The sequence below is a fragment of the Haliaeetus leucocephalus genome, unplaced genomic scaffold (assembly GCF_000737465.1).
Source record: "Haliaeetus leucocephalus isolate CR32 unplaced genomic scaffold, Haliaeetus_leucocephalus-4.0 Scaffold795, whole genome shotgun sequence".
In the NCBI taxonomy this organism is placed as follows: domain Eukaryota; kingdom Metazoa; phylum Chordata; class Aves; order Accipitriformes; family Accipitridae; genus Haliaeetus; species Haliaeetus leucocephalus.
Window position 1 is genome coordinate 1,694,793 of NW_010973231.1, and position 10,490 is coordinate 1,705,282.

The 10,490-nt window shown below is 39.3% G+C and overlaps 1 protein-coding gene across 2 annotated transcripts in view; it reads right to left on the reverse strand.

Annotated features, from left to right (window-relative positions):
* GLRA2 (glycine receptor, alpha 2) overlaps window positions 1-10,227 on the reverse strand; it is a 133,987-nt gene extending 123,760 nt beyond the window's left edge. Inside the window, exons 1-2 of one of the 2 annotated variants that reach the window (XM_010581542.1) lie at window positions 9,882-10,227; window positions 7,586-7,719 (exon numbers count right to left, since the gene is read on the reverse strand). In XM_010581542.1, the coding sequence (XP_010579844.1) occupies window positions 7,586-7,719; window positions 9,882-9,949 (202 nt within the window). In that variant the 5' untranslated portion in view covers window positions 9,950-10,227. The remainder of the gene's footprint in view (window positions 1-7,585; window positions 7,720-9,881) is intronic. The other variant, XM_010581543.1, reaches the window with a different exon arrangement.
* Window positions 10,228-10,490: the final 263 nt, after the last annotated feature.

A 10,490-nucleotide genomic window follows, 5' to 3' on the forward strand; every position in this document is an offset into this window, starting at 1 on the left:
TTTCATACAGAAAGAGTCCTTCCTAGGAGCTTCCATGCCTGCCTCAGATTGTACGGGGTGCAAACTTGCACCTCCTAGGCTACAAGGCTGTGGGTTTCTTGGAAAATGGGGTGGGATCTCTCTCACTATCCCTATTCAGAGGATATGGGATTCATTTTAAACTGCAGCTATGGTCACTTTTAAAAATATTTAATAGGTCCAGATAGCCTGCTGAACCCTGCAAGGTGTGCAGGAAAACACTTAGGATACAACATTTGGAGAAAGACAGAGAAAGTGTACCTATGCACATTTGTATCTTAATGGTTGGAGCAATTATCAGGAAGAGAGAAATGCTGGGTCTCAATCGCTGTCCTCACGTTTTCTGTAAGTTACATCAGCTGACCCTAAGGTGTAATAGCTACAACAGACATTTCTGTGCCTCACATCAAAATGGCCAAGAGTGAAGGCTCTCCCCTCTCAGACAAGCAGCTACACTGCAAGATTGAAAAGCCAAGTTCCCCTTGTATTTTTTCCCTAGCTTAGTGAAGTCTGAATTCTTTGCTGCAAAATGAGCCACGCAGAATCATTTATAGTCCTTTGGATCAGATACTGAACCCTTTAAGCTAAGGGGAAACTGGACCAAAAATCTTCTGTCTATTGTAGAGGAAGGCAGGCCACCCATAGACACTGTTTTGTGTTTGTGGGGTTTTTTAAGTGATGACAGATCCACCCAGAGAGGAATCCTTTTTCTGTGGAATATAAGGCAGGCTCTGAGATACCTGGTCCCTACAGGGAGATGGAGGTGGAGCAGTGCCTCAGCAGAGAGCCTGGATGTGGCTTAGGAGTGAGGTGGGTCCTAAGCGAGGCAGCCTGGGCACACTCAGGAGCAGAACTGAGAGAATCCGAGGAACTTTAAAATAAAACAGTAATGCACTGCCAGCGTTACACAGCAGGTGGATTGGGGATTTCCAGGGGGGGCTTGTTTGTTTGTTTGTTTGTGGACTTATATTCCATCTAAGTCCTGTTTTAAAAGCTTCTTTTATTGGCTCATGAAGCCTTTATGCTTCCACCCTTCCCAGCTGCTGACATGTAGCTGAGGCATAAGGAGTAATCAATGTGTCTTCATGCCCTTGCAATATTTGAGGATTGCTGGTAGCTGGCACAGTCCAGATAAGCCACTAGGCTGCTCTGACTTATCCCTTATAAGTAACTGAGTACTTGGGGAACGGCACTTCTCTCTTGTGAACTGTACTGCTCAGATCTTGCATGGTTTCCAGAAGCAGAGCCTTCATATTTCTGTAAATTTTGAATTTTAACCATGGGCTTGGTGTTTATGACATTGGCAGGTCACTAGTTATGCCAGACATTGTGCACCCTTCATTTTAGAGCTGTGTCAGACCCTGTACCTCCCTGTCTACATCATTTGGGGGGGCTCTTCTCTGCAGACTGCTAAAATAATTCATTTTTGTGAAAGACTGTGAAATGCATATTTGGAAGCTGAACCGTCAAACATACATTTTCTGATGGCTTAATCAGAGATTTATATTCATATTTCCAGAGGGGCGAAAAAAAGATAATGAAACTGTCTAATAAAACTGCATACTTCTGTTTTATGTATACATATTCCTAGTTACTATATCACCGTATGTAATAGATTTGCAGTTCATAAATGTGTATATTTATAGTAAATTAAGTGTACATGTTTTTATATATTCTATATATAAATTGCATGTTTTCTAAGACAGTCAAAACAGAACAAGATGCTTAATGAGTGACCCCAGGGCATTGGCTTCAACTGTATAAAAAATTTAAATCTAAACATGAAACTGGATGTGATAAAACAATACAACTAAACTAGAACATGATCAAAACAATAGTGTCTCCTGCTTTGATATCAAAGGTCTTTAGCTCTGCTTTGACATTTGTTTTTCATAAATTCCCTTGGCAGTTTGTGCATCAGCAGACCAATATTCCATGACAACAGCCAAATCCATTGATATCTCTTAATTAAACCATTGGTTCTGAATAAAGGCAACACACCAATACGATACAGATCGCTGTGGCTAACCTTTTCAATATGAAAGATCAGGGACAGATCCTCAGCTTGGATACCAAGCAGCGTTGGTTAGCTTGTTCTTTACACCGCTGCATGCTCGCAGCCTTTCTGACTTGCTCTGGGGGAAGCTGGCTGCAGGAAGCTCAGAAAGATCCAGGGAATGAGCAAACAGCTAAGCAGCAGAGATAATCAGGGGGGCTGCCTGAGCTTGCTGTCTGGCCCCATTTGCCCAGAAGCCTAGACATAACCTAACTAGCCATGCAGCTCCCCTAGCCTACTCGTGTTCTGGGAAAGGACCTGAAATTAAAGAAAGAGGGGAAGAAGGACAAGTTCCACAGCCCTCTTTACCAGCAGTTTTAAAAGAAACACAATTAAAAGGATCCTTGCATAATTGCAGTAAAAAGGTTTCTGCATGAAAACATGCATACCTAGGGCAGGGGCTGAACATCATATCCTTAGCTACATTTTTGTAGTTGAAGAAAATTAAAACAAACCCAAACAAACCTGGTAAGGATCCTCGTGTAGCATCTAACTGTGCAGTGAGATGTGTGTACACAGCTTCATCTGAAAACAGCATGAAGTTGTAGATGAGCTTCAAGACAGAAAATAAACCAGAAGCATACCTCCCTAATAACGGATGCTTGCACATCTCAAGCAACCTATATTTAGGTAGTGCAATGGCCTGGCCACATCCGAAAACCGGCCAGGTACCCTCCCTCCTCCTACAATGAACCTTCAGCCCATGCCCTCCAATGGGAATGCACCAACAGTGGGCACTTCCTTACTACATGCTGCCGTGCCTGAGTAGGATTTGAGTCTCCATCAGCCATGGCCCTTTGAGGCTCAGACTGTGTGGAAAATAGCCCAGTACAGGATACTCACTGCATCTGACTTCATGGCCAGTAGTTGTTAGCAACTGAAGTCTGGCTTTGGGAAGCTTGTTAACCACTGGAGAACAAATCACTGCAGCCCCGCAGCCTATCTTAGGTATGTTTTTCAACTTTTGTACATATTTACAGGTTGCTTTTCCAACAGGTATTTATTGTGAAGTGTCACATCTAGATTAAGGTTGACTTCTGCAGACAGTGCCTCTTCTTAGCATATACCTAGAAGCTGCCTTTATTTATTAAGCCTGATGCCATTAATATCACCCTTGAATGTCATTCAGTGCTTTCCATTCATGCTTTTTTAAGCATTTCATTACTGGTTGACTCAGGGGCCAAATAAGTAAGCAACGGGCTAGAACATATGGGAAAAACTGACCCTCGCTGCCAAGGAGTTAAAGTATTAAAGTGCATAAGCCATTTTCTGTAACAGTTGTCAAGCTAATTTTCAGCAAATTACTTAGTCCATGTGTTTATTATTCAGATATAAACCCACTGACTCGGCATGAAAATGACATTACGCCACTGTAATAACAGAGTAATCTTTTATACTTGCAGTCACTACACCCCCAAACTGCATCCCTCTAACAAGACTTCTCTGTGTTCAGGAACAGAAGCTTTTGAGCAAGTGAATTCACACGGCATTGCACCACCCAGTGATGAGGGTAACATTGATGGGCACTGTTGCTGCACGCCTCCATGTAACTCCATAAAAATCAGAATATTCTTTAGCAAATAATGACTTAATGGGAAAGAATGCACTTAAAACATAGAATGAACTTAAATACAAAAGAAAATCACTATCATCTTCATTGCAAATGTTTTCTGTACCAAAAGATAACACACTTCTGGAGCTCTTGGTGACAAACTCCCCTTCTCTCCACCCAGTGCATGACAGCCAGTCTACTACTTAAAGTATTTGGCGTAAAAGACATAGTAGTGTCAATAGATAAATACTTTTCTCTATCTCATCATTTCTAGCTTATGTTTAGATTTTAAGTCATTTTAGAAGATGAAGGTGTTAAAAAGTGGAAATAATTTAGTAACCTCTGAAGGTCAACACCTGCTAGGAAAATCTAAATTCAAGCTGACTTTCCATTAGCTCCATGTCTCATGTTGTGATTAAGCTGTAGATTGATCCCTTGTATCATGGTATTGCACACAGTGCTCTTGAGGTAGCCTGAGCCGAATATACACTAATCTAAGACACCACTTCACCATCCCTGGTTTCCACGAGTGAGAAAGCACATTCTTGGCTAGTGTTATAACACAGGTGCCCTACGCTGCTATTTCTGGTTTTGCTGAGGAAAGCAAAGTGAGCAGTGGAGAAAGTTGTTGTTGGTTTTTACCATTAAAAAATAGAACATGAATATTCATTGGGTAACAAGTACATCATGCAGGTGTCACTTTTTAGTATTTTAGAGAAACCATGCTCAACTGATGTTATAACTGAAGAAGAAACAGCAAGTCAGCTTATAGGACCACGAGTGTATGTTTGCTGTCAACAGAAAGACTCTCAGGGACTTCAGTTAGTATTAGGTTGCAGTCTTCATATTTACATTTAAAAGTATTCCCCTCTGTGTCCTTACACAAATTATTAGCCTATTCAAATTCAGTCCAAGATAAGTATAAGATGAAAAAGTATGCATTAAGTATCTGACAGACAGTGATTAAAGAAAGGCAATTTTAAGAGCTGTCACTCTGGAACTTGTCTCTGGCTGTTCATCAGGGGGACAATCCCTCTCAGTGCCCTGGTCATTTTGTATCCCATCACTTGGTGTGTCAAGAAGAACCAGAAATCTGCTCCTCTGCTTTCAAGGGATTGTGTAAGACAGAACTATACAAAAAAAAAGAAAGGATCCCTCAGTATATAGTAATGCTGTAAAAAAAAAATCAAAACCCCAAAACTTGTGTTGATGTCTAAACATTTATATATTCACCTGTTGCTCTCCCACTATCTTCCTGAATTTTCTAATTCACAAGAGCAATTTAGAGAAAAGCAGTAACTAATGATGAAATGCTTTATCTGGATAAAACACCTTGTTCCAGTAAGTAGCATTTTCCGCTCTCTTTAGAATACATACCCTTTATTCCACAAATTAATCAAATAGCTGCTGTTTTCCAGTAATTCAGTCTAGTCATAAAAGTATATTTAATTATTGTATAATCAGTGGTATAAGATAAATGGGTTCCACTCAGTTGCCTTTCCATGAAATCAGACTTCTGACACTTGAAAATGCCTATATTGGACTGGGAGAAAGCTATGTAACTGGTTTAAAGCAGAAAAAGCTAGACAAATGCATGAGTAACGGCACAACTACCTTGATCCACAGCGACTTTGTGAAACATAGGGAACAAATGTTAGTGCCAGACTGCATGCAAAGCCAGATAGCAGATCCCTAGTTTAAACCATCGTTCCTGCAGACCTCTTTTATGCTTAGAAGTTCTTGCCGTAAAATACAAAAAGTGTCATAAATTCGATAATCATTCAACATCTCATACATTCATCCATTTATATGATTTAGAATATCAATATTGTACAATAGCCTATATCCCAAAAAAGATCGCAAAGAGATTAATGGATGTTAGAAACTGAAACAATTTGTATTATGGTCACAATAAAGACTCGGTACAAAAAATATCTTTATAATATCCACGCAAGATAAATTTATTTTGATCTCTTTGCAGCTGTACTTCTTATTCTTTAAAAGGAAAAAAATATGCAACTAGAACATGGGTGTGCACCATATTGACTAATAAAAATAGTTATCAGCTGACAAGGTTTTGACTGGCGATGTGAAGTTCGAGACTGCATGACTTAACTTTCTAGTTCTGAACTCTGATATACAAAATACCCTTCAGAGGAACATAGCAAAGAACAAGAAAACCTTTCATACCGCTCACCAGAAGACTGAGAGCTCCGGGAGAGCTCAGAGATGGGAAGTTATGAAAAAACTGCTGCAAAGTACCATCCTGCCCTGGAAAGTGACTTAATAAAGAAATCAAAAATAAGAAATGGCAGATTCTTTGCCATTAAGGGTTCATAGGTGTCATCAGGCAGCAGCTTCACTTCAGGAACACAAACCATGGGACTTGGAGGTGAGCAGTGCCTGTCAAACAGCTCAGCATGCACCACACCACGTCATGCACACCATCCCTGCTCTACCCGCTTGAACATCAGGGGAGAAAGCTGTGAATCTTTCTCCTCCTGTGTTTTTCACAAAAGAGTTTTAGACACATACTGGGGAGCAGTAAAGTGCTGTCTTTAAGTTGTCCTGTGTACAGAGACTGCTGCTATTCCTGGTTTTATGTGAGCTACAAGAGATGAAGCAGAATTCTTCTTTTGGTGTCCCTCCCAGATAAAGGGCAGGAATAACTTCTTAACAGTTGCTACCTTGCTCAGTTCAGGCATTCTCTGAAACTTCACTGATACTCATACAAATGCACCAAAAGAATGTGAGACCCTAAGGCAATATCACTTACTACAAGCTAATGTGGACTCCAGTTTAGGAACTCAATAAGCATTTTGAAAACTACTGAAATTAAAACTTAAGACTTCCCTGACTAGAGGGTTTTTTTGACTTGTCAAACCTTTGGATCTGAAAGCTGTACTAGGTTCCTCCTCACTCAGGCATAGGAAGCAGTCAAAAAAGGCACTTTGTTCCAAATCTTGTAATTTGCACACGTGGCTAAGAAACGATTGTTTTCCCATCGTTCTCAACTTTCACAGCACTGCTAACAAGGCTCAATACAGGAAAACATGCATTTCAGTGACCAAAGCTGATAGATATAAGTGCAAAAGTACATTGGCATCAGATTTGTCAAAGAGGGAAGCATTTTATCAGTTTTCAAAGTAAAGTAACTTTCTGAGCTTTAAATTGGCATAGAAGAGCCAGTTTTGGTGGAATTATAGGGCTCTCCAGAAATGCTAAGTATTTGCAATGAAACTTCTCTCCCAACTACTTTCATTCAAAGCCACAAGACATTCTGTGCTCACTTCCATAGGGATTTACAGGACTACAGCAAGGAAAACTCGCTGTGAATAGTAATGGTTGCAAAAGAAACCTCCAGCCCATAGCCTTCTGTGTGCTGGAATTGTGGTGGTGACTCTCCACAACTCAGTGCAAATTATGGAAGGAAAGGGGGGAGTCATGGAAGTGATGAACAGAATGTGGTTTTTATATTTTGTAGGGATCCTGAGAAATTGGTTCTTACCATTCAGTCATCATTCGCAGGATAAAATCTGCTGTGTGCATACCTTGAGTCCTATCTCTCTGTTTTGGGGAAGAAGGTTTTACTTTCTTCAAGCTGAATAAAAGCATAGACCTTTTCTTCAGACACTGCTATAGAGAAGACAACAGCTCAGCATGGAAGTGATAAAGATATTGTCTTCATGGCTTAAAAATGTCAGGAACAAGTCATCTCAGTTGCTTTTAGTGTGGAACCTGGAATCCTATTTGCTATGTGGAATTAGTAAGGTCTTCAGAATCAAACTCTGACAGCTCTCCTAGTCCTCCCCATGGATCAACTGATCTCCATGACATTATCACACTGGAAAACTGAAGTTATTGAAAAGAGAATCAGAACCCAGAGGTAAAACCCTTAAACCCATAATTTGTCCAAAACATAATCTATTAATTAATCACAAGTCTTAAAAAAACCTTACCTTTAAAATTTGGTCTGATTCTAGCATCATACCCCGATGTCCTTCCCATCAATTTGTCCAAAAAATCTGAAGGAGACAGGGTCTGTGAGGGGGATTTTCCAGATCTTGAATCATGTTCTTTACAGAAAGTCGTCCTAAATAAATTATTAGCCACCATTAGCTAATATTTAGCTTGTATTGTATTCAAGTCATGGAGAAATTATAGCACTAAATAAAATTGTCTCAATTCAGTGAATGTAGCAATTAATATTTTTATAGAACAATATAGTCTATTTTTCAACTGAAAACTTTATTCTAGGAAAAAAATGAGCTTAAGGTAGTATGCATGGACACAATTTGCTATTCAGAAAGAAATCTCAGCTTTAAAAAGAAATTTATTACAGCTTTAAGACTTTAGAAGCTTCAGTTTACTCTTCATCTTAATGTGTAGAGCAATCTTACCGGGAATTTGATATCCTATTTCATATCATTACTTTAATTGCATATATGCTGTTAAAACTATATGTTAATGCTGGTTTAAAGTGGTCTTAAACTTCCAAACAATAGCTGGGAACACTCACCAAGCAACACTGAAAAATGTTGGTTTTGTTAATGTTGGGAAGGATGAAGATGCAAAAAAATGTTTGTTACAGATGCTACCCAACAAAGATTTAAATCATGCTAGTGAGTGTCTGGATTCTTCCCCAACATGGCAAAAAAGGTTCCAGAGTCAGCCACATCTGATCTTAGGGGGTTTTTACTAATGATCATTGAGAAATAAAATTTATCAGTATTATCACCAGCTGGTATTTATATGCAAGCTCTGGGAACACATCTCTGTTTTCAGGATTTAAGAGCAAACTTCTGGTACCATATCAGGCATCCAAAATGCTGTGTTCATGGCATATTACGTATTGCAAGCACATTATATATTGCAGAGAAAGAGAATTTAGGAGTTCCCTGTGGTTGTTCCCTAGGGAAAAAGAAACTAGAATGAAATGGTCATATTTCGTGTCTAGAGGCACAGATTTCATCATAAAGCATTATCTTGATTCTTAAATAACCAATTTCATTGTATCTATGTTTCAACATAATCTTTGAGCTATATTAAAAGTAATTCCATGACTGTCTTCTTAACCACTCTCTGTTTATATATTTGCCCAAAGGGAACCACTCAGTTTCAGGAGTGTTTCATGGGGGTTTTTGGTGCATCTATACGCAAGTATAAACAAATTAGATATATGTGTGAGCATCTGAAATGAGAAGCAAATATCAAACCCTTTATTCCTTCACAAAAGCACCAGAACTGTTAAAAGGCAAGGTGATAGTAAATTTTTGTGGTGTGATTCCCCGCGTTTTTTCAGGTTCCATTTACAGGGGGCGGTTGCTTCTTTTTGCTTTTGTCAATGACACGGTGCCATTACAAAATATCTTTAATTTTTAATACATAATAGATGACATTCCCCACTTAAATACTAAAAACATTCAGGTAAGATAATAAAAGCTGAAAAATTAATCCAGTGCACTTATTTGGGATGTTCCTATACAAATTACTTCTGTTTTCATTCGGAGCCCACTAGTTATGAGTTCTGTGATGATCCCAGACACATGAATATAAACAATATTTCACTCTGTCACTGTATATATACCTCATTACTCATATAAAAACACTTTATGTGTGTACATGTAGATACACAGCAGCATACAGTATAATAATGAATCTCAGCTAAAATGGTGTTTTGGTTAATAAGACTGACCTGTTTGCTTTGTACCGCAAAAAGTCAACAGCTGAAGCAAAAGCTTATGAAACATTAAAAAAAATTTAGAAACAACAATCATATGTACTGGTACTTCAAGTGAGCACAATACTGGTCCGATCCAGGGTTTTTCCAAAATCAGAGGGCTGGTTCTTTAATTTCAAATAAGTACATCCCTGGCAAAACTGGTTCAATCATTTCCAAAGCTTGAAGAGGAGGGAACCCAAGCAACTTCCTAAACAACCTCTGGTGGGAGCAGAGAATTTGCATTTTGGAAGAAAAACTGGAGAAAATTTTTTTAGCTATATTGATACTCAGTGAAAAAAAAAGTCTTTGAATCAGAGAAATGGAAAATAGATCACCCAAACTTGAGAATTTTTTTTTGTGTGTTTGTTACCAAGCAACGAGTCTCTGAGTGTAAAAGGGATAGCCTATATAGAATGAACATGAAGTACTCTCAAATATAGCAAACAAACTAGGTTAATGTGACGTAGTATCTTTATAGTTATGATTTCCACAGCCTTTTGACAAAACCCATCACATAGAGTAGTATCACCTACCTGAAGTGGTTTGTCTCTAAGAAAAACGCAAACAAGGTTGTCAAAATTTTCACTAGCTGACGGTTCATTCCTCCTGCTTTCTGTGATGATTTGGAAAATATCCCAGAAATGATTCCAGAGAGATGCAGGGAAAAAGTGAGCTGGTGCTGCCTAGATTCCCAAATTCAGCGATATTTTAATTTTCTTGACAATCAGGAAGAGAAGGTCTGGATCTCTACAAACTGGGGGGAAAAAAGAAGTGCCAGTCCTTGGAATCATGGTCAGGTCAAGCCTAGGCTCATCTCCAGCAGCCAGCACAAAAAAGACAAAGCATCAGACCCGGTCGTTCCCCCGCCTCGCTTTTGGTGATGGAAGGGGAGGAAAAAAAAAAAAAAGAAAAGAGAAAGAAAGAAAAAAGGGAAAGGAAGAGAAGAGGAAACCCAACTACGCGAGGCTCATCACGCAAAAGGGAACAGCGCTGAGAGCGGTTCTGTTGCCGGTATGTTTTATTCCCCTCTCGCTTTTGAAAATTAGTATTTATGAGCGGTGGCGGGGCTACTGGGTCGGTCTGCTTTTCCCCTCTTTGGGCAGGGAGGCGTCGGCGCTGCCGGGGAGGGAAGAGGGAGGGAT